General features: G+C 39.5%; 1 protein-coding gene across 1 annotated transcript in view; it reads left to right on the forward strand.

Moving 5' to 3' along the window:
* The window catches only part of LOC139958326 (uncharacterized), a 44,928-nt gene that overhangs the window by 12,888 nt on the left and 6,211 nt on the right, over nt 1-25,829 (forward strand). The window contains exons 5-8 of the mRNA XM_071955311.1: nt 6,368-6,433; nt 6,826-6,971; nt 7,563-15,707; nt 16,350-16,538. Of these exons, the coding sequence (XP_071811412.1) occupies nt 6,368-6,433; nt 6,826-6,971; nt 7,563-15,707; nt 16,350-16,538 (8,546 nt within the window). The remainder of the gene's footprint in view (nt 1-6,367; nt 6,434-6,825; nt 6,972-7,562; nt 15,708-16,349; nt 16,539-25,829) is intronic.

The raw sequence follows: 25,829 nt of genomic DNA on the forward strand, positions 1-25,829 counted from the left end.
CAAATACCCCCCCTCTGGACAATTCCCCTCCCGGACAATCCCCCCCAGACAATATCCCCGGACAATTGGCCAACAGATAATTGTCAATCGGGAGCACCCAATTTGGACGATTTTATAACGCTAGTCACCAATAAAAACTGCGTGTGTACTATATTATTTTATATTAGCATAACCAACAGGCCCAACTCAAATGAGAAAAAAATAATCGAGAAGTTAAAGATACGAACAACGAGTATCTTTGTGCGAGATTCTCGTGCCATAGTGAAATATTTATTTATTTCCGTTTTCTGTGTGTAAACCATGTGCCCTATAGAGAGTGACTTTCGCTGAACTTTTCCACATAAAGGTGTGAGATATTGGTTATCTTTGGTCTACTTACATAGAGATCTGAATTACCACTTTTGTCCTGTCACGCTATCAATGTAACAATTTTGTAATGTAGTAAAACATACGAACACCGTTGAATTGAAAAGCTTAAATAACAAAACGACTGTATTTTACGAGACAAAGTACCAAAACATTTTTTTGTTTCGCGTGCATTGTGTATACTATAGCTTCACTGACACAATGATAATATTTTGGTTGTCAATTTAGTAAATTTGTGGAAAAATAGATTTGGTGAGCTGCATTGATGCTGTGAGAATTATTTACTCCTTCCACATGCATGTTAGCTAGATAACCTTAACATTTTCTGCGCACTTCGCGCGCACTCTAGCTGCATTTGTTTCCGGGTAGACTTTTCTTTGACTCTTTGTTACTCCTTGCCAGAGGCAAAAGGAATATAAGCAGTCACGCATATGTGTGTTCGTGTGTTTGTCTGCGTGTCTGTGACGCCGGCTTGTAATCACGATAACTGAACGATACAAGATCTGATCGGTCTCATACTAGTGAGTAGATGGTCCCTATCGTTTTTGGTGCCAATTTCATTAATATTCGTAAGTGGACGGACTCCGTATCTCGGCAACAGAAAGGCCGATTTTGTTCACACTTGTTTGGTGGCATTGGTAGGAGGTGGGGTACATGCGTAGGTTAATACCTTATCGCGTCTCATTCATATTCACGAGGGGCGGAGCCAAATGTAATTTCTTTGAAAATTGCTCGTAATCACTCTAAGTCAAGGTGTGATCATTCTCATACTTCGGTGGTGGATTATCCATAGTGAGTAGATGATTCTTTTTGTTTTGGTTAAGGTCAAAGGTCACCTGAAGTCAACAGCGCTAGGTCAAACAATTATACCTGGCTTCAAATCCAAAGGCAAGGAACCACGAAGCTCTATACTCTTGTTATGCATTATAGCCAGCTACTATACATTCCCCGTAGCATTTATGTTGTGTTACGGTAAATTTACGCATTTTGCATGCCTGGTAACTGGCTTGTGCCAACAATTTGTTCGCGCGATTCACGTGCACTAGCTAGGTTGATATTTTATTTCTTTTATTTTCGTTTATTTATTTGTTTTTTCACAACATATATACAACAAAATGTAGCGAACACAGAGAGTTGTGGAATGTGAAAGGAAGTGTATGAAGAAAGTCTTGTGGGCTTGTCTAGTACACTCCCTGTACATAGAGTACACAAATAACTTACAAAAAAAGAATTAAGAAAAGAACTAAGAAAAAGAGAAGAAAAGAAGAAAGGAAGAAAAAGAAAAGAAGGAAAGAGGAACCTCAATCTCAGTATAAGTTGAAGTAAAATCTCTTTAATTTGTATTTAAACGAATTTCGGGAAGGTTGTGACCTGATATTAAGAAGCAAAGAATTCCATGTGATGCTTGTACGATGTCGAAGGCTATACTTCCCTACATTGGTGTGAATGCAATTAGGGCATAAACTTTGTATGTGTCGTGTGTTATAAAATAACACAATTGTGAATGGCATGGTTGTGAACAAAGAAACTGTCGAATGCAGATAGGACCTGTCCATGAATAGCTCTATAGGCAAATGTGGCTACATATTCATTTATTAAATCAGGGAGCTTGAGAATGTTAAGATCTTTGAAAAGTTTACTTGTATCATTGTGGTCATTGTAATTGGTAAATGAAACGTGTCTAATTGCTCTTTTTGAATATAAAATAGTTTTTTAAACATGTGTGACTGGTACCAGACCATACTGGTATGCAGTATGTAAAATGTGGTGCGATTAAAGTAAGATATAACGAATGCAAAATTCTCTTGGGTAAAACATGCTTAAGTTTTGAGAGAATGCCACAGCCCTTAGCAGTTTTAGTTGCAACATACTGTATGTGATTGTTCCATGTTAAACGGGAGTCAATATAAACACCTACAAACTTAGTGCAATCCACTCTTTGCAGACTCTCATTGTTCATTTTAAGATCTAGATTAACTTCATCAGCCTTATACGCTTACTGTTACTGAAAACGATATAGTTAGTTTTCCTGACGTTTATTGAAAGTTTGTTAGCAGTAAAACAATCATGAAACTTAACAAGTTCTAAGTTAATAATATGTTCCAAGACATTTGGGTCATGACCAGTGAAAAAGACACTTGTATCGTCTGCGAGAAGGATCGTAGAGCATAGAGTAGAAACATTACTTATATCATTTATATATAAATAATAAAAGTAGCCTGGATCTAAGATAGAGCCTTGAGGAACACCGCAGCGAATAGGATGACTTATAGACTTAGTATCGTTAAAACTTGTAAAATGGATTCTATTATTAATGTAACCTGCATGTTATCCACTCAAGGAATTTTCCTATGATGCCATACTGATTAAGCTTATAAAGCAAAATATTGTGGTCGATGGTGTCAAACGCTTTCGAAAGATCAAGAAAAATTCCAATTGAAATCTTATTATCTAGGGCATTGGACAACTTGTCAACTGCATCAGCAAGTGCCAGCTCCGTTGAGTGTTTAAGCCTGAATCCATATTGACCATTATACAATACATTGTGATTGTTAATGAAGTTAAAAAGAGAAACTGGTCTATAGTTATCAAATTGTGTTGGGTCACCTTTCTTGATATGTGTGCTAGTTTTTTTCTCCCTTTCTATGCATGGTAGCTAGCCTACCACAACATTTTCCGAGCGTTTCGCTCGCCGCACTAGCGGCACTGTTTTGTTAACAGTCCTTTCATCGGCCAACTTCGTATGCATGGTAGTTAGCAACTACACAATTTTCAGTACGCTCACTAGCTGCACTTCTGCTGTCAGTGATACAGTAATACTTTGCACATTTTCCATGCTTCGCGTGCGTTTTCATCCTTGGTTTCACGTTTTAGGCTAAATCAGAAACCTTGAATCCCAACATGACCTATATACGACTCCTAATGCAACCATTCTAAACACACGCCGTTTTGCTCGCGCTTTGAGCTCGCAATGGGTATCTTTGGCATGGTCATTAGAATGTTGCCCCCCCCCCCCCCCGCCCTGACACGAAAACATAGATACTCCACTGTTTGTAAGCTTAATTCAGGTAACTCATTGTTTCAACCAGAAGAACGGCAACTGTTTGAAGAAAGCTGAGGTGATACAAGTATCGAAGATACATTGATAAACTACATAATAGTGTTTACTAACCGTGTTAGAGCACTTAAAACAGTTACAAAACTGACGGCATACAATCCCCGCCAAAAAATACACGGGACAAACCTCGCTCCCCATGCCAATGTTGGAAACTGCGAGACTTCACGACCAACATGTTAAAAGAATTGTCTGGTAGCCATTAGAAGTTACCTTAAAAAGCGATAACTAATTATCCAAACATGTTTTTCAAAATATGAGAACGCTAGTGTTGCGTTTGATAGAGAAACGATTTTTTAATCGTGTAGGATGGATATTTGAAGTATACTTTGAACAGTACAGAACGTGACGTCACCTTCGAAAATGCAGATTGCGACATAACCCACGCTCCATACAGTTCCTACAGTAATCACAACATAAACCGCGTTTGAATACAGATTAATTTCTTCCTTAATTTTCGGTGAAATTTCTTATAAATAATATATGTTTGAAAATCATTAAGCCTGCATTATGTTTATCAAGAATGCATGGAATTAAGGATGAAAACACTCGCGAAGCGCGCGAACATCTGTTCTAGCGAGCTACCATGCATGCGAAATGTGTAAAAATATCATAGTAGAAGTACATTTTGTGCGCGCAGAGAATTTGTAGTTGATACTACCATGCAAGGTCAACGAAATGAGCAAATATAAGGACTATATGCCATTAATTAACAGTGCAGCTAATGCGCGCGGGAAATTCTGTGGTAGCTAGCGAACATGCATGCGAAAGGAGATAAAAGCTATCAAAGTATCAACCTAGCTAGTGCACGCGATGCGTGCGAACTTTTCTCTGGTCTAGCCATCTATCATGCATTCAAATTGCGCAAAAATTAACACAGCATAAACGCTGAATATTTTAGTTGTCGCAAAATACACACGTGGATGCAAGCATATGGCCACTGATAAAGACGCTGTAAACGTTCGCAAAGCGGGCAAATTTTTGAGGTGATATTAACTGGAAAGATACTTGCAGGAAGTCATATACACCTGAACTCAATCCCTACCAAAATGTAACTTTTTAAACTTTGGATCGACTTGTGATTGATGGTCAGGGGCGTGTGCAGAAATTGCCACATGGGGGGGGGTCCAACATGTGATGAAAAGTAGTGATCGTCGTCCTGGGTGAGGGTTCTACGTGGAGGGGGGTGTCCCCTCCCCTTTTAGAGATATTGTAATAAGGAAGTTTGCATAGATGCAAACTGGTGCAATATTTTGCCATCTTTTGTAGTAAATTATCTTCATTATTTAGCCAACATTTTCGAGCAGGCCATCCCCCCTCCCTGCACCCGCCCCTGATGGTGCATTCAACAGTAGTATACTTCCTTAAGTCATGGGCGTGAAAAATACTGATGGTGTTCTTTTATTCAATAGTATCATGTAGTCTATTATACTGTTTATCATCTTTGTGATATCTTTTTTACATGCTATTTGAAAGGATTGCCTAGCAAAGAACCAGTGGCATAGTTAGGGGCGCAAGGGGATAGGGGCGCCAAAATGTGGTTTGGGCCCATATAAACTGTACTAACAAATTTGACAGGGGGCACCAAAAGCGAAGTTTGCCCCTCCCTGCCCCGATCGCCAATAATGCTCAATACGCTACTTCAAAGACTTGAAGTTTAACTACTACCTCGCGTTCTCAAAGTTAATCACTGAAGCTGCATAAAGAACTACCATACTACAGTATATTAAAGCGGTAATGACAGACAACATAATCCGGGGGAATTTGCCATGGTTGGGAATTGTCCGGAGCGGCAATTCTCCGGGGGCAATTGTCAGGGTTGACAATTGTCAGGATTGGGAATTGTCCAGGTGGGAATTGTCCGAGGGGGAATCGTCCGGGGGGGGGGGTTGTCTGGGCACCGTTTTGTTTACCCTCGTGCACCTACCATAGGTGACCCGAGACACGAATATTCAGGAACATTCACAACCGTTGCTCTGGATCTTGTAGGAGCAATAAGTTAGTAAGGAAAATATATATGGTACTTATCTTTTGAAATTGAATAGGTGAAATCACTCGTGGCAACTTTTTGGATTATTTAGAACTTCCACTGATATTTTAATCTCTGTAAAGTATGAGCATTAACCTCTCCGTGTTTGATCATTGTTGTGATCATCGCTCAGTGTGGCTGTTGTGGGTAGGCTCAATTATTTAATAATATATATAAGTTATATATAAATAACAGTGCATAAACTGTTAGACACAATGCTAGTATTACACTCGCAATCTGCATAGTGGTTTGCACGCGATCATGTTAGTTTCGCTGAAAGATCTGATTAACAAGGGCATGTCCTACTAATCTTGGTCGTTTCAGTGAGCTGCCGTTTGACCACCCTTTAGGAGAGTGTCCCCGGTCTGCCTTTTTCTTTATGGGTGAACGCGCTAATTTGCACTATACGTTAGTACTACTTTTCGTTCAGTTTGTCAACGTGCATGCTTGACCAAAGATTCCACTTGTGCAGTATCAACAAACAAGAAACATGCTTCAGAAAACACAAATCGCATGTAGGGAAATTGAAGGTCAATGGAAAAACAAGTCTTTTATGGTTGTTACTATCATACCACTGTTTGTATTTAGTTATTAAAGCGCCTAGATAGTGTATCCTTTAAAATTTCGAAGAACTAGGTACGACTGACTTGAGAGCATCCGCTGACACTTTGCTCGCCGTTGGGGGAGCCTTTTAGAGTTGCAGTATTTAATGATCTATCGGCGAAACCGATTTATGTACAAAGTTTGAATTAAAACGGTTAACTTATATATGCACATTGAGTGTACGTAAGACAGTAACTGACCATTAATAGCTAAACGTATTTGAACTGAATTCTGTACTATCTTCAATCCTTTAGATCATTCGAAGCAGGCGAACATACAAGAAATGCTGAAAATTCGTTGAGCTTGGCTTTATATGAGAGGTACCATTTAAAACAAATACATGCCATATATGCTAAATATACAGATTCGAGTAACACACAAGTATGGAAGAACGTTTAAATGTAACGTTCAGTATGTAACTAAGTCCTTTATTGTTTATCGTTATTACCGGTACAGATCGCAACATATTGAAGGCTACCTTGAACACTCCTTACATTTGTAAATGGTAAAGTTCCATGAATGAAAATTAAATTTAAAATCACCAAGAAGTATACTGCTTACTTAATTTACTTTGACTACAGTTATTAAAGAATTTTTAGTCAAATTATTATATTTTTGTTTTGGTTGACAAAATGAAACAAAAGCGAAGATTATATATTCATATTACTTTAATATGATTTGCAACTACGAATCCTGTCTTACTTGTCCAAAGATTAGGAAAGCATTTGCCTTGCTCTTGCTTGCTCTTACGGATGTTGGTTGAAACTATCTTGCCGCCAACTTCAGTGATTACCGGCTGTTTGACTGAAGGTTTTCCTACCAATGAATACACTCCCAAGGACTTTCTTGAAGCCTGTCGTAAGTTCCTAAATCTTTTGAAAGTAAAGTAGGACAGTCGGAACGTATAAGAACAATATCATTCACTCAACTTTATCACTGCAAGTTAGGAATGATGTTACATCAAACAATATGGCTGTCACTGATTAATAATAAAGTTGCATTGTGTGTTTAACTCATATAACCTCCGCAAAATGTGTAAGATGCTAGACTCAAAATGTTTTGGGCTCTAAAATAATTATATATTGAATATATGCGACTACTTGACAATAATCCCTGCACGAATATCATCCCCGTTTGCGTTTGCAATTTGGAATTGTTACAAGCTGAAGGAACTTTCAATCACCTCATTGCATGGCGAGTAAGTTTGTCTTTTACTATACTGCCAGAAATACCGTCAAGGGCCAATTAAAACAAAAACTGCAACGCAAGTCATCTTCAATACCTGAATCGAACTGTTGGCCCATGCAAACGGTTCAATTCAGACCAAAAAACAAACATTTAAATCTATATACTTTTGTTCTACCAGCCTGCACTGAAAGCATTCAGTGGTTCACGTCTACATCCCAAAACACTAAGCAATGCATCTGAAATTTGTTTTCCTTGTAACAGATAACCCAAATATCACAGCTGATCAGCAACAAAGGCTGTCTACAGTTGTACCTAACGAAGATAATATTACGGTCACAACGGAAATAATAAAATTTACCACCGATGACAAAAACGAACGTCAAAAACGGGATCTTGGTCGGTTCCCAAGAGATGACATCAACGAAATTGAACTAGGCGATGACAAATCTCAGGAAAGCAACTTCGAAGAAGCTGGCGAAGAGATAAGTGTAGTAACTGTCAGGGAAATACTTCAAAAGAAAACAGCTGAGATGGCTGCAAAATTAGCAGAAATTCAACGCAGAAAAGACGAAATAATTCAACTAAGGGATACATTAGTACAACTGAGGGAAGAGGATATTCCACCAGGAGCTGATGGAAGAAAAGAATATAACGAAAGAGTAAAAGTATTAACACAAGAAATGAAGAACAAAAGGAGCGCAATCAGTGAGGCTAGCAATCAGATGAACATATTACAAGAAGAAATAAACAGTCTTGAGGAGAAACTTGGAGGTGAAACAAGGGTAGTCAAAGATCGTCTTTCAGAGGCAGGTAACGAAAAAACGAATGCTGTACCAGACGAAGTCGACATCGTTGTAAACAGTGGTGAAGAGGATTACGATGCAGATTCATCGGATCAGAGAAAAGACGTACCTGCAATATTGGTCAAAACCCGCAAAGAGGAAACAGCAAATGGCCATGACAAATCTCAGGAAAGCAACTTCGAAGAAGCTGGCGAAGAGATAAGTGTAGTAACTGTTAGGGAAATACTTCAAGAGAAAACAGCTGAGATGGCTGCAAAATTAGCAAAAATTCAACGCAGAAAAGACGAAATAATTCAACTAAGGGAGACAATAGTACAACTGATGGAAGAGGATATTCCACCAGGAGCTGATGGAAGAAAAGAATATAACGAAAGAGTAAAAGTATTAACCCAGAAAATGAAGAACAAGAGGAGCGCAATCAGTGAGGCTAAAAATCAGATGAATATATTACAAGAAGAAATAAACAGTCTTGAGGAGAAACTGGGAGGTGAAACAAGGGTAATCAAAGATCGTCTTTCAGATGCAGGTAACGAAAAAACGAATGCTGTACCAGACGAAGTCGACATTGTTGTAAACAATGGTGAAGAGGATTACGTTGCAGTTTCATCGCATCAGACAAAAGACATACCTGCAATATTGGTCAAAACCCGCAAAGAGGAAACAGCAGATGGCCATGACAAATCTCAGGAAAGCAACTTCGAAGAAGCTGGCAAAGAGATAAGTGTAGTAACTGTCAGGGAAATACTTCAAGAGAAAACAGCTGAGATGGCTGCAAAATTAGCAAAAATTCAACGCAGAAAAGACGAAATAATTCAACTAAGGGAGACAATAGTACAACTGATGGAAGAGGATATTCCACCAGGAGCTGATGGAAGAAAAGAATATAACGAAAGACTAAAAGTATTAACCCAGAAAATGAAGAACAAGAGGAGCGCAATCAGTGAGGCTAAAAATCAGATGAATATATTACAAGAAGAAATAAACAGTCTTGAGGAGAAACTGGGAGGTGAAACAAGGGTAGTCAAAGATCGTCTTTCAGATGCAGGTAACGAAAAAACGAATGCTGTACCAGACGAAGTCGACATTGTTGTAAACAATGGTGAAGAGGATTACGTTGCAGTTTCATCGCATCAGACAAAAGACATACCTGCAATATTGGTCAAAACCCGCAAAGAGGAAACAGCAGATGGCCATGACAAATCTCAGGAAAGCAACTTCGAAGAAGCTGGCGAAGAGATAAGTGTAGTAACTGTCAGGGAAATACTTCAAGAGAAAACAGCTGAGATGGCTGCAAAATTAGCAGAAATTCAACGCAGAAAAGACGAAATAATTCAATTAAGGGAGACATTAGTACAACTGAGGGAAGAGGATATTCCACCAGGAGCTGATGGAAGAAGAGAATATAACGAAAGACTAAAAGTATTAACACAGAAAATGAAGATAAAGAGGAGCGCAATCAGTGAGGCTAAAAATCAGATGAATATATTACAAGAAGAAATAAACAGTCTTGAGGAGAAACTGGGAGGTGAAACAAGGGTAGTCAAAGATCGTCTTTCAGATGCAGGTAACGAAAAAACGAATGCTGTACCAGACGAAGTCGACATTGTTGTAAACAATGGTGAAGAGGATTACGTTGCAGTTTCATCGCATCAGACAAAAGACATACCTGCAATATTGGTCAAAACCCGCAAAGAGGAAACAGCAGATGGCCATGACAAATCTCAGGAAAGCAACTTCGAAGAAGCTGGCGAAGAGATAAGTGTAGTAACTGTCAGGGAAATACTTCAAGAGAAAACAGCTGAGATGGCTGCAAAATTAGCAGAAATTCAACGCAGAAAAGACGAAATAATTCAATTAAGGGAGACATTAGTACAACTGAGGGAAGAGGATATTCCACCAGGAGCTGATGGAAGAAGAGAATATAACGAAAGACTAAAAGTATTAACACAGAAAATGAAGAACAAGAGGAGCGCAATCAGTGAGGCTAAAAATCAGATGAATATATTACAAGAAGAAATAAACAGTCTTGAGGAGAAACGTCAAAAACGGGATCTTGGTCGGTTCCCAAGAGATGACATCAACGAAATTGAACTAGGCGATGACAAATCTCAGGAAAGCAACTTCGAAGAAGCTGGCGAAGAGATAAGTGTAGTAACTGTTAGGGAAATACTTCAAGAGAAAACAGCTGAGATGGCTGCAAAATTAGCAGAAATTCAACGCAGAAAAGACGAAATAATTCAACTAAGGGAATCATTAGTACAACTGAGGGAAGAGGATATTCCACCAGGAGCTGATGGAAGAAGAGAATATAACGAAAGACTAAAAGTATTAACACAGGAAATGAAGAACAAAAGGAGCGCAATCAGTGAGGCTAGCAATCAGATGAATATATTACAAGAAGAAATAAACAGTCTTGAGGAGAAACTTGGAGGTGAAACAAGGGTAGTCAAAGATCGTCTTTCAGAGGCAGGTAACGAAAAAACGAATGCTGTACCAGACGAAGTCGATATTGTTGTAAACAATGGTGAAGAGGATTACGATGCAGATTCATCGTATCAGACAAAAGACATACCTGCAATATTGTTCAAAACCCGCAAAGAGGAAACAGCAAATGGCCATGACAAATCTCAGGAAAGCAACTTCAAAGAAGCTGGCGAAGAGATAAGTGTAGTAACTGTCAGGGAAATACTTCAAGAGAAAACAGCTGAGATGGCTGCAAAATTAGCAGAAATTCAACGCAGAAAAGACGAAATAATTCAACTAAGGGATACATTAGTACAACTGAGGGAAGAGGATATTCCACCAGGAGCTGATGGAAGAAGAGAATATAACGAAAGACTAAAAGTATTAACACAGAAAATGAAGAACAAAAGGAGCGCAATCAGTGAGGCTAGCAATCAGATGAATATATTACAAGAAGAAATAAACAGTCTTGAGGAGAAACTTGGAAGTGAAACAAGGGTAGTCAAAGATCGTCTTTCAGAGGCAGGTAACGAAAAAACGAATGCTGTACCAGACGAAGTCGATATTGTTGTAAACAATGGTGAAGAGGATTACGTTGCAGATTCATCGGATCAGAGAAAAGACGTACCTGCAATATTGGTCAAAACCCGCAAAGAGGAAACAGCAGATGGCCATGACAAATCTCAGGAAAGCAACTACGAAGAAGCTGGCGAAGAGATAAGTGTAGTAACTGTCAGGGAAATACTTCAAGAGAAAACAGCTGAGATGGCTGCAAAATTAGCAGAAATTCAACGCAGAAAAGACGAAATAATTCAACTAAGGGATACATTAGTACAACTGAGGGAAGAGGATATTCCACCAGGAGCTGATGGAAGAAAAGAATATAACGAAAGAGTAAAAGTATTAACACAAGAAATGAAGAACAAGAGGAGCGCAATCAGTGAGGCTAGCAATCAGATGAATATATTACAAGAAGAAATAAACAGTCTTGAGGAGAAACTTGGAAGTGAAACAAGGGTAGTCAAAGATCGTCTTTCAGAGGCAGGTAACGAAAAAACGAATGCTGTACCAGACGAAGTCGATATTGTTGTAAACAATGGTGAAGAGGATTACGTTGCAGATTCATCGGATCAGAGAAAAGACGTACCTGCAATATTGGTCAAAACCCGCAAAGAGGAAACAGCAGATGGCCATGACAAATCTCAGGAAAGCAACTACGAAGAAGCTGGCAAAGAGATAAGTGTAGTAACTGTCAGGGAAATACTTCAAGAGAAAACAGCTGAGATGGCTGCAAAATTAGCAGAAATTCAACGCAGAAAAGACGAAATAATTCAACTAAGGGATACATTAGTACAACTGAGGGAAGAGGATATTCCACCAGGAGCTGATGGAAGAAGAGAATATAACGAAAGACTAAAAGTATTAACACAGGAAATGAAGAACAAAAGGAGCGCAATCAGTGAGGCTAGCAATCAGATGAATATATTACAAGAAGAAATAAACAGTCTTGAGGAGAAACTGGGAGGTGAAACAAGGGTAGTCAAAGATCGTCTTTCAGAGGCAGGTAACGAAAAAACGAATGCTGTACCAGACGAAGTCGATATTGTTGTAAACAATGGTGAAGAGGATTACGTTGCAGATTCATCGTATCAGACAAAAGACATACCTGCAATATTGGTCAAAACCCGCAAAGAGGAAACAGCAGATGGCCATGACAAATCTCAGGAAAGCAACTACGAAGAAGCTGGCGAAGAGATAAGTGTAGTAACTGTTAGGGAAATACTTCAAGAGAAAACAGCTGAGATGGCTGCAAAATTAGCAGAAATTCAACGCAGAAAAGACGAAATAATTCAACTAAGGGATACATTAGTACAACTGAGGGAAGAGGATATTCCACCAGGAGCTGATGGAAGAAGAGAATATAACGAAAGACTAAAAGTATTAACACAGGAAATGAAGAACAAAAGGAGCGCAATCAGTGAGGCTAGCAATCAGATGAATATGTTACAAGAAGAAATAAACAGTCTTGAGGAGAAACTGGGAGGTGAAACAAGGGTAGTCAAAGATCGTCTTTCAGAGGCAGGTAACGAAAAAACGAATGCTGTACCAGACGAAGTCGATATTGTTGTAAACAATGGTGAAGAGGATTACGTTGCAGATTCATCGTATCAGACAAAAGACATACCTGCAATATTGGTCAAAACCCGCAAAGAGGAAACAGCAGATGGCCATGACAAATCTCAGGAAAGCAACTACGAAGAAGCTGGCGAAGAGATAAGTGTAGTAACTGTCAGGGAAATACTTCAAGAGAAAACAGCTGAGATGGCTGCAAAATTAGCAGAAATTCAACGCAGAAAAGACGAAATAATTCAACTAAGGGATACATTAGTACAACTGAGGGAAGAGGATATTCCACCAGGAGCTGATGGAAGAAGAGAATATAACGAAAGACTAAAAGTATTAACACAAGAAATGAAGAACAAAAGGAGCGCAATCAGTGAGGCTAGCAATCAGATGAATATATTACAAGAAGAAATAAACAGTCTTGAGGAGAAACTGGGAGGTGAAACAAGGGTAGTCAAAGATCGTCTTTCAGAGGCAGGTAACGAAAAAACGAATGCTGTACCAGACGAAGTCGATATTGTTGTAAACAATGGTGAAGAGGATTACGTTGCAGATTCATCGTATCAGACAAAAGACATACCTGCAATATTGGTCAAAACCCGCAAAGAGGAAACAGCAGATGGCCATGACAAATCTCAGGAAAGCAACTACGAAGAAGCTGGCGAAGAGATAAGTGTAGTAACTGTTAGGGAAATACTTCAAGAGAAAACAGCTGAGATGGCTGCAAAATTAGCAGAAATTCAACGCAGAAAAGACGAAATAATTCAACTAAGGGATACATTAGTACAACTGAGGGAAGAGGATATTCCACCAGGAGCTGATGGAAGAAGAGAATATAACGAAAGACTAAAAGTATTAACACAGGAAATGAAGAACAAAAGGAGCGCAATCAGTGAGGCTAGCAATCAGATGAATATGTTACAAGAAGAAATAAACAGTCTTGAGGAGAAACTGGGAGGTGAAACAAGGGTAGTCAAAGATCGTCTTTCAGAGGCAGGTAACGAAAAAACGAATGCTGTACCAGACGAAGTCGATATTGTTGTAAACAATGGTGAAGAGGATTACGTTGCAGATTCATCGTATCAGACAAAAGACATACCTGCAATATTGGTCAAAACCCGCAAAGAGGAAACAGCAGATGGCCATGACAAATCTCAGGAAAGCAACTACGAAGAAGCTGGCGAAGAGATAAGTGTAGTAACTGTTAGGGAAATACTTCAAGAGAAAACAGCTGAGATGGCTGCAAAATTAGCAGAAATTCAACGCAGAAAAGACGAAATAATTCAACTAAGGGATACATTAGTACAACTGAGGGAAGAGGATATTCCACCAGGAGCTGATGGAAGAAGAGAATATAACGAAAGACTAAAAGTATTAACACAGGAAATGAAGAACAAAAGGAGCGCAATCAGTGAGGCTAGCAATCAGATGAATATGTTACAAGAAGAAATAAACAGTCTTGAGGAGAAACTGGGAGGTGAAACAAGGGTAGTCAAAGATCGTCTTTCAGAGGCAGGTAACGAAAAAACGAATGCTGTACCAGACGAAGTCGACATTGTTGTAAACCATGGTACAGAGGGACCCTCAATTCCTTTCAATGACAAAGATTCAATTACTGAGAGAATACCAATCAAAGGCAAAAATGCTGTACCAGAGGATAGAGACACTATTTTAAAGAATCTTAGCGAGAAATTGGCAGACGAAACAAGGGTAGTTAAAGATCGTCTTCCAAATGCAGGTAGGCCTAAAGAACAAACAAATGATGTACCAGAGGAAATGAACACTGCTCTAGACGACGGTACAGGCGGTCACTCAATTTCGTTTTCAGAAAAAGATTCAATTACGCATGCAACAGCATTCGAGGAAACGCATGCAGTACCAGATAAAACAGACACTTTTGTGAACGATCGTACTGAGGGTTACTCAATGCCGTTCTCTGAAAGCGATTCATTCACGGAGAGATCGCCAAGTGACGGACTAGCAAGCGAAAGGAGGGAATTTAAAGAGACAAGTAACGGAGGAACAAAGGCTTCATCTCATGAAAGAATCACTGTTGTGAAAGATGACACAGAAGGTAACTTAATTCCGTCAGTTTCTGAAAGAGATTCATTTTCAGAGAGGGCACCACTTGAAAAACCAGCAAGCGAAGGAATGGGATCCAAAGACACTGTTTCAGAGAAACATATTGCAGACACGCACGCTTTCTCAGAGGAGGAAATAAACACTGTTGTGAACAAGGCAGAGGGTAATTCAATTCCATATTTTGAAAGAGACTCGTTTACGGAGAGAACAGAACTCGAAGGTCTTCCTTATGAGAGGAAGTCCGAAGAAACTGGCGAAAGGGAACCTGCAGTAACCGAAATATCACAATATCGTGGTTTTGATACGCTTTCCAAGGATGGTAATGCCCCAATGGAGTTAAACCTTGAAAGGTATCGTGCGAATATACTGAATTACGAACACATAGACAGCCAAACAGAAACCGCTGATCAATCTCACACGACACCGAATAACTTGCACGTCATTTCAGCATATGGTTATTCGAATGACGAACGGGATGACAGGGATAACAGATATGAATTCGGACAGTTACTATCTGAGAATGAACCCCACAACGGATGGCATATTGTAACGAACAATTCGGACCGTCAGTCTGGAAGTAGGAATTTGGTTACTGAATATAGTGCCAATCGGGAACATCTAACACAGAGAAGATTAACAGAGAGTATATTTGATAAGCAGTTCGTTGATAGTGATAATAATTTTATTAAAACTCCATATAAGCAGGCAATAACAGGATTATACGAACATCCTTACAGTAGGGATGAAGACTACCCATCAGGTAGCGTAGCGTATGAACAAACATCTTCCGACGCGTTTTCTGACGAAAACAAATTGTTCACAAGACCTAACCAAGGTAATTTGTTTGGTGCTTCAAAATACTACTACCCTGAGGCAAGCAAGACCATTGACAACGAAAGCATGTTTCGTCTGCTTACACAAATAGATGAAGAAGGTACATTTCATTACCAGTAACAGTTTTTGTATCATTATTACTGTAGTTGACGTCGTATTCGTTGTTGATGTTATAAGTCTACTACTTATTAAGTATTGTTACAGATTGCGATAACGACAAGTCAGTCTGTTCCCGTTGGAGTTCTCTCTCCAGGGATGAATAATAAAATTATTCGTCTTTGCTTCTGATAGACCTAAAAATTGATTACCCCTGTAGGATTGGTTTCGTTCCGATGACATAGCTGAATTCTCCTAACCACTTAAAATTTACATATGCACAATATGAATATATAATATGGAAACTTCGTGACCTCATTGTGTCCATACTTGCCATAAGAGTAATATTGAGTAACAAATGGTCACCGTAATATTTGGGGTGAGGGGGTGGGCTATATAATACTATAATTTTCAAAATTGCAAACCCTTATAAATCTGCACAATAATTTCATATGGTATAATGTAAATTTGTGCAATTACACCACATAACTTGTACACTAATGCCATATAAGTCCTTACAATAACATCATATAAAATGTGTGCACCGATGCAATATAAATCTGCAGAATAATACCACACAAATCTTGTCCAAATGCAGTATAAGGTTGCACAATATTACTTTTCTTCTTGTCACTTTATTTTTTAGTACTGGAACAACTTAAAGAATTCCTCTCAACGACAAAGATAGACTTACCAGTGGATATAAATGATCCCTATGATCTGGGGTTGCTTCTCCGTCATCTCCGTCATCACTCTAGTCTTCTATCTCACATCGATGACCCAAAGATAAGGGATCAAATAATTGGTGCAATGCAAGAAAAAGATTACGATTCAGGTAAGAAGTATTTTTTTTTACAATAATAGCAGTAATTATCAACATGTCGTTACTGACACTATATTTTGAGCCCTCTATATACCGTATACTACAATGATATAATTAGTTCAATATAGTGTGGTCATATAATAGAACACGCTGAAAAACGAAGATAAATTTCATTTTTAATTTAATCAGTGTTTATATACAACATACCAATGAAACTGGAATACTTTTGGAAAGAGAGTTACATACTGGAACGAGACGAATGCATTTGATCATTAATAATGTTTCACCTTTCAGTGCTATCCTATATCATAAGATCGCAAAAAGTTAAACCATTTTCAAACATAGTAAACCTAACAGCAGATGTTAGAAACACTTGAAAGAATATAAAGCATCATCAGGAATTAAGTTCAAGACAAACGGAATGCGTTAATCTCGTCAAACATATACAACAATACACCAAATGAATGTATGTGTCCTGAACTCGATGAGTAGTACACAGCTAAACATATAGTCAAAATCAAAGGAAAACACTCCAAACACAAACAGAACACAAGAAAAACGAGTCTAAACAACAACATTGGTAGTGCTTATACAAAACATTCAAAACTTTCCGCTCCAGTTAAAAGTATGAAAACGTTCCATTAAATGTCCGGATAATCTATTAGGTCATTTAGGTGATTCCCTCTTCGTGCAGTTTCATTGCAACTACTTCACTACACAAACTGAGTTCTTATTCTTATGAAGCTTCTCTCCGAGTAAACACGAATTGTACGAAACCTTTGTTTGGTTTTCGTTCACAAGTTTGTAGATCTGTCTTAGCTACAATGAGTAACGATTTTTAAAAAAACGAGCAAATGATCGCCTGCCATTTGTATCTTGTGAACTTTAGCTGACAATGCAATTTATGTTGTTATGCGACGTCTATGTTTGAACATTTAAACAATGCCTTTACCAATCGCAAGATTGCAATAGTGGGCGGGGGGGGGGGGGATTTCCCCGACTGATTTAGGTAGGTGGTGAACTTTCATGAATGGTCAGAGACGTATGGAGGAATTTACACAGGCGATTCTGCCCCACAGGGTTATTGAAGCCGACTGCTCTGGAGGGGGAGGGGGTCGGAGACAAAACTAAACGCCAAATTTGCATTTTGAGGCATACTTAGACGATAATTTAGGTCTATATAAGTGGCTTTCAGGTTCCACTAGTAAATACTGTCTGTGAGGTTGAAAGAACAAGGGCGAGGGGGACTTGTAGTAATGGTCCAATTCTTCCCTGGCTGAATGTAAAGGAATATCCCCCTAACTATCAGAGGTCCCCATCACCTCCCTCTCCATTTGTAAACGCCACTTGGTTTTAAGGATGGTTCGCATTGTTAAGCCCACAGGGAAGTGACACATTTGTTAAATATCGAGATATAAAGCATTAACCTACATGGTTATTCATAAGCTTATTGTAATCAAATCCCATCATGCACAATTGCCAAGAAAATATCGAGGATGCGATGTTTTTCTTAATTAAAATGCATGTATAATCTTACCAAAACACCACACAACTCTTTCTACCTGTTCATAGGCGTACGGGACCATTTCAATATGGGGGGGGGGGGGGCAGAAACTTTTGTGCCCGAAAGTTCCCGTGACACTATCTAAGCCATCGGTTGGCGCGTAGCGTACAAGAAATGTTTTGGCAAAAAATACCTCTCAGATTGTCGGAAATGGCACTTCTGAGGCCTTGCAAGTTGCATCTAAACATCCTTTATTTCATAATCTCACGTTTTAGAATTTTACACTTCCCCAAAAATTTGGTAAATTAGAAGAAGAAAAAATTGTAACATCACTTTGAAGGGGGAAAACAAAACGCTCTCCACGGAATTGTCGGGCAAAAATTTGAAAAAGATTCGGGCAAGTTACTGCATATTTATATATATTTGTTAATTTTTTTCTCCTCTTAGGCTGCCCGAATTTTTCAGGACTTGTGCCCGAATTTCTTGTCCTGTGGAAATTTGGCCCCCTGCCGCGTACGCCTATGTACCTGTTTCTATATATAGGGAGGGGTAACTTGAATCCATTTGTTACATAAAAAAAAGTATGAATGTGTCTTTTGGGGCCCAAAATAAAAAATGAAATGTTTGTACAGTGTTGCAAACATTGTTCAACATATATTTTTTCTGAGTTTCTCAAAGACTCTAGCGCTTCACGAACTAACAGATGACGTTATCCATATCTTTCATGGAGTCTTTCACGATAAGGCGTTTGTTTCAGGGCTGCAGTTTAAAGTCGTTGGTTTCTGTTTGAGATGACATAAGAATTCCCTTTCATCGTAACAATTTGTCAAATATGAATAAATATTCTTAGATTGTTTGTGTTATTTAGTTTTTGTGAGACATACCATTATTATATTTTGCAATGCAGTATTAGCTGCAGATAAGTACTAGACAATAAGTTAAGGGTTGTATTATTAATTAACATTCAATAATGGGAACTTTCCTTTTTTTACCTATCGTCCCATTCAAAACATGTGGGCCATTCGATTAGCTGTAGGACCAATTGAATTTTAAACTGGGTAGTCCTGCTGGTCAGTTGACAAACAATAATACAAACGCTGGAAATATCGATTTTCTCTCAACTTTCTACATTTTTATTGATGACGTCCATAGAGACCTTCAACATGACTAGCGATATTTGTTTCCACGAACTATGAAGAATTATTAAGCCTATCTCCAGATCGAGATAGGATTATTGTATAGTTGTTTATCGCTGAAATGATCTACAGATAATATGCGCGGGTGAGGAGGGGAGAGGGGTCGAGAGGTAAACCTGCAAATGGGACTTCACACATGATTTAGCAGGGTCAGCAATCAAGCCTTGTGTGTTATTTTCCTAAACCATAAAAACTATGAAGCAATTTCCACTAGCTTTGTGACCATGTCTGAGTCTCGAGACCTCATATTCAGTAAAATGATCATGGCTGGTGTCATAGAAAGGGCGAAATGGGAAACCCATTTCGTCATTAAAAGAAGATGGCACGTGTTAAGTAGGACTATAGCTGTTAATGCTGTTATTAAAGGTCATAAAACTGTTATAAAAATGTAATGAAAATGTTCTGCATAATGTCCTAAAAATGTTATAAAACTAACCTGCTTATAAGGTGAACTGATCAGTACAATAATCCAAGTACCATCACAAACACCAAACGGGGAATTGTGTCGAACCAGTTTGAGACAACTTCCGAGGTGAGACAACTCACTTGATGAAGTGAGACAAATCCCGACAGTACGGATCCATCATACCAAATTCCGGCATTACAATGCTTTCTCAAAACAAAACTTTAGATAATTTAATAACTTCTGACACTATTCAAGAGGTTTGTGGCGTGTGCTAACTGGCACAAAAGTTAGTCCTGCCAAGTTTTAAGAGCAACCCATGGCAGGATTGATGAATCGCGCTTTTCATAAAACTACCTGAATTTCACAACTTACCTTTCTCAGATTAAATTAATGTGGTAGAGAATTGGGGGTGGGGCAATGCATATACAGAACATTTTGATTTCCTTGGGAGGCGTTGTTGCAGGCAGGACTATTTCATGTGGAGGGGACAGCCGAACGGGGCCAGCTATGTCCCGCCAATATTTATGTAACAATATTTGCCACAGTATCGACACGATAAAGAAAGAGATAGGCACACTTTCGTGGTTAAATCCTTCTCAACAAATACAAGGTGTAATGAGGTGATTGAATTGCGAGAGGTAGGCCTATATGTGGTAAAGCAGGAAAATGTTGTAACAACAATTTTCATAAAGTAACTTTATTATCAAAACGGACAGGTATATGATGGTTACAATTTTGTATTCTTGTGAACTCAAAAGGTAACATCTTGACAGTTTCTGCAAAAAAATTGCTTATCATGAAGGATGCTTTCAAACCTTGACAAGATAGGGGTGGGTGGGGGTATGTTTACCCCACAAAATTATCTGCGTTTGGGCGGGGTAACAAATAATATACTGAATATACTTCCACAGTTTCTCCAGAAATATGACTGCAGTTCAAGTTGCATTTCATTTAGGGCCAGAATTTTGAAAAGCATCTGAGCGTCACTGAATATAGTCCTTGATTAGTGCTCGACAATGAACTTGTCATCATTAATATGCATAATGTACAGAAGTTCCGAAAGAATGGAGTAAACTTCTAGGTGGTCAGGTTTCGACAACGTTAAATTTGGATGTTCTGCTGTTCGGTATAGTCACCGTAGTAGGCATACGAGACCGGTTATCTTTTCTCTTAAATTCTCTACTTTGGTTCGTCATTCTCCAATTAAACAAGACAGGTAACATTTAAATGCATTTGAGTTAAAAACATCCTGCAAAAAAATTGCAAGCAACAAATGTTAATCGCATTTATCCGCAACGACTCGGTGTTATTTGATGATCGCGGACACGAACAGCTAGCCTGTATAGGCATGGCATTATGTACTACACCGCCATAGTTAATTTCCACAGCTATATAGCTGCTCCGTACGTATATAGCGTATATTACGTGTTTTGGATGATTATAAACCAGGGCCAGGAAATCGACTAAGCAGTTTTAATAGACCGGAGAGTGTTACATTTGTGCAATTATAGACTAGACAGTGGCGTAGCTACGGGGGGCCTGGGGGGGGCCGGGGCCCCCCATGAAATCGGCTGCCCCCCCCCCCCCCCACTGGCCCCCCCACTGGGAATGGGGTAAAAAAAATTGTAAAAAACAAAAAATGTAAAAAAAAACAAAAAATAAACTCATCAGTGGGATTCACTAATATTTTTTGTTCAATAATTTGGGAAATAGAGTTACACAATTTTCTCGTCTGCATCTGGCAGAATAAGAATAATACAATATCTGTAGTAATCATGAGAATGGTCATACAGCATGGCATGGCAATGGTCGATGCGACGGTTGCGACCATACACCACGAACCTTGTGCATGTGCTGCGCGATATCGATATCTACCAATACATGTTATCGGTCATCGATTGGCACAAAAACCCAGATTCTGATGACAGCTGCCTCAAGACACCCAATAAATGGCCTAATTAGCACCGAGCCACCAATGTGGACCATTACCGAAACATCGATGAGTGTTAGTCTTCCATCCCCTTCCTCTAATGCTATTTAAGTCCACATGTGGGCATTTCCTGCAAACCTACCGGTAGCCCACAGGGGTTTGAGTTGGGAGAAAGGCCTTGACACCTTGAAACAACAAATGATGCCAACCATAGGCGTACGAGGCGGGGGGTGCAGGGGGGGGGGGGCAGACTGCCCCCTAAATTTCCAGAGGACAAGAATATGCCCGAATATCTCCGTGTAACACCACCGTAAGCGCAGTTCATCTGGGCTACCACGCTTTTTGCACGATCAATTTTTTTTCTTATAACTAGTCAATTGTATACCTGGACCAAGGGCGGCGGAACCGGGGGGAAAAAGGGGACACGTGCCCCTCCCCCACTTTTCCTCAGGTTAGAAATGTGCCTTTTTTCTACATAAAAATTGAGGTGCCTCAAGTTAGCAAGAGGCCAGGGAACCAGAATGAACACTCGGGAAGGGCCGTTTCCGGCCATCTGAGGGGTTTGTAAAACCAAAAATTTTCTAAAAGTACGCTCCGCGCCAACCGATGGTGGCGCTCCGCTCAGATAGCCGTGCATACAACTTTGCAAATCCTGGCTAAGCCCGTGACTTTAACGAATTTCTGTGAGTCAAACTCAAAGCATTTTCGAATGGAAAAAATTTGTTAAGATTTGAAAAAAAACTCTAATTCGGAAGATTCCTACATTAGCAACTAGCATGATTTCACCTCATTTTGTCTCAAAAGAAAACTTGTTCATTGTTTCCCAATTTGCGCATTGGATATTGCAGTGCTAGTATGCATATTTTCCTTGAGAGGGGGGGGGGGGGGGACGTTGATGGAGTGATGTGTATACACAAATAAGATAATACAATAAGAGTTATAAAGGGTACTGAATATAACGCTGCATCATTCCAATCGAATTTCTGCAAAGTGCCCTTTGATGTCGGTGCCCCCCAGATTAAAAGTGCTTCCGCCGCCCTTGACCTGGATATCCCCGACATGAGTGTATAAAAGAAACAGATAGCCGTGCATACAACTTTGCAAATCCTGGCTAAGCCCGTGACTTTTAACGAATTTCTGTGAGTCAAACTCAAAGCATTTTCGAATGGAAAAAATTTGTTAAGATTTGAAAAAAAACTCTAATTCGGAAGATTCCTACATTAGCAACTAGCATGATTTCACCTCATTTTGTCTCAAAAGAAAACTTGTTCATTGTTTCCCAATTTGCGCATTGGATATTGCAGTGCTAGTATGCATATTTTCCTTGAGAGGGGGGGGGGGGGACGTTGATGGAGTGATGTGTATACACAAATAAGATAATACAATAAGAGTTATAAAGGGTACTGAATATAACGCTGCATCATTCCAATCGAATTTCTGCAAAGTGCCCTTTGATGTCGGTGCCCCCCAGATTAAAAGTGCTTCCGCCGCCCTTGACCTGGATATCCCCGACATGAGTGTATAAAAGAAACATTTTCTTTTTCATGGATGGTGGGGGGGGGGGGGGGAGTGTCTACAAGCCTAGAAGTACAGGTTTATCATATTCTTTGTTATATTTTATACTTTTTTGTGAGACAAATTGCAGTCTCACCCGACACAGCGACATTATCCCGCCTACGTGTCGTTGAACAATGTTTTTCTGGAGGTAGCTGAGTACTGTGTTAAAATAATAAATAAGGTAACTAAATATAGCAGCTTAAAAAATATACTGTCCCATTTTTCCCCTTCAAAGTGATGTCACCATTTTTTCTTCTTCTAATTTACCAAATTTTTGGGGAACTGTAAATTTCTAAAACGTGAGATTATAAAATAAAGAATGTTTAGATGCAACTTGCAAGGCCTCAGAAGTGCCGTTTCCGGCAATCTGAGAGGCATTGTGTGCCAAAAATTTTCTTGTTCGCTACGCGCCAACCGATGGTGGCGCTCCGCTTAGATAGTGTCACGGGAACTTTCGGGCACAAAAAGTTCTACCCCCCCCCCCAAACTGAAATGGTCCCGTACGCCTTTGATGTCAACTTCACTCAAGTTAAAAGTCTGGCTGAGTTGACAAGGCCAGTCAGCATGAAAGAGAAAATTTTTTTTTTGCATTTCTGTCACCAAAGTTGCACATCTTTTTGGTTGCTATTTTGCCTCACAGGTGCCATCTCCTGCGATCTGGGGGGTGCTGAAATCTCAAATTTTCTCTGTACGCTCCGCGCCAACCAAGGTGGCGCTCCGCTCAGATAGTAACCGCCGGCCCCCCCCACAAGAAAGAACAGCCCCCCATGGCCCCCCACTCAAAAAATCCTAGCTACGCCACTGAGACTAGACCTACATTGTTTTCAATAGATTAACCGTGCATTAGACCCAGTGGCGTAGCTAGAGTGGGGCACGGGAGGGGCACGTGCCCCGGGTTTGGAGGGGGCGCTGAAATGGGAGAATGAGAGTTAAAAACAATAAGCACTTTCAGAAAAACATGACAAAATTGACGTATGTCATCAGGCATGAATATTTTCCAGTTACTAATTAGAATCTGAATCTAGTTGTTTTATTGGCAGATTTATAGATTGTGATTTCTTTTCAGTCCATTTCGACCGCTTACTCTTTTTTTATACTGTTCTGTAATGACTACAATTGTTACGAAAATTTCATAGTATCAAAGAACAGAAACGCGTCCCCACCATTATCGGTGACTGATCTGCGCCCATGACTTTGATCATGATATTAACATAGTTGCTTTATAAAAATAAGTGATATGGGGGAGGGGATTAAGGGGAGTGGGTGGCACTGGGTGCCCCCCCCCCCCCCTCCCCTTTGAGAAATTTGTTCGTGCAACAACTTATGACGAATCATAAAGGATGAGAACGCACGTTGTCGTCATCATTGTACATACGGTTCATGCCTCTCCATCGAGTGCGGTTGGTAGGCTTTATGTATTTTATTACGCAGGCTGGTATTAGGCTATAGGCTAAATTTAGCTAATTGCATCTGCCAAACCAAGTAGCTGAATCAGTAGGCCTGAATGTTACTACGATTATAATCGAGTTAACGGAGCTGACGAGTATCAAGATCAAAAGAGCACTAACAAAATACCATGCAAAAAATATAAGTTTTTAACATTTTTCTCGTCACTGAAAGGGGGAGCAGTTGCTCCCACTGCTCCCCCCGTGACCCCCCCTGAACTTACTTGAAGCTAGCGAACAGGGTCAACCCACCCGATAGCAAAATTAGTACATAAATAAACCGAATTGAAGCTGGCGAACGTTGTACGGTATTTCTATTAGGCATTTGTTTAGAGTATTCAAAATCATACGAAGTTTGTATGGTGGAGTATAAGGATCGCGATATACAACAATTTCTCAAAGTGGCAAGGAAAACGTGGTAAATATGACTGATTATAGGTCAATTTTAACCGAAATTTTTCAATATTTAGGTCATTCACAATCACAGGAAGATATGAATAGGAAATTCCGACTGTCGCACTCCAATTTTCCAACTATCGTCAGTTTTACCAAGGTTTGGGTGGGTGAGAAACCCCCCCCCCCCCTCTTGCGACGCCCCTGGCCTTACAACTTAGGATAATGGTAAAGTTGTATGAAAAGTTGCGAACATCATAATCCAGTTTCAATAGTAAGAAAGTGAAATAATACTTATGTAGTTGTTAGGGGTAAAATGTCAATATAGATCCATTCCGTCATAGCAGAGGTGAGATCATAGAAATTTGAAGATCAACAGCTCACCCAAAAGCGTCGACGTACACAATAAATGCACGTTAGGTAAAGAAGTGCCCAATTAATTTTCCAGACTGTAAGAAATTTTTAAATTAAACTTAAAAGAATAAAACATTGTGAGCCACTTCTAAGGGTAAACGTGCGCGGGATTGAAAACGAAACGGAATCTTTATCATGTTTCTGTTTACAAAAAAACTTGGTTTCACGAAGCAGGTTCTAACTGCGCGATCTGTACTGCTGAGACGTAACACTGTCTATCTACGGAAGCATACTGCACCTTTAACAACGTTTCCAAGTTTTTAACTCAATAAATATACAACTCATAGGATGTAACCGGAGTTTAATCGATCAGTATTATATTACCACTCGACTGTTTGTCCTTTGGCATTTCACTGGCAGTGACTCAGACGGGCGATAGCATATGGCTTGCCTAGCTACAAATTAACTGACTATACTACTAGCAGTGTTCGATTTTTCCGGTATCGCATCGCAAAATG

Source organism: Apostichopus japonicus, chromosome 18, assembly GCF_037975245.1.
Source record: "Apostichopus japonicus isolate 1M-3 chromosome 18, ASM3797524v1, whole genome shotgun sequence".
NCBI lineage: Eukaryota > Metazoa > Echinodermata > Holothuroidea > Aspidochirotida > Stichopodidae > Apostichopus > Apostichopus japonicus.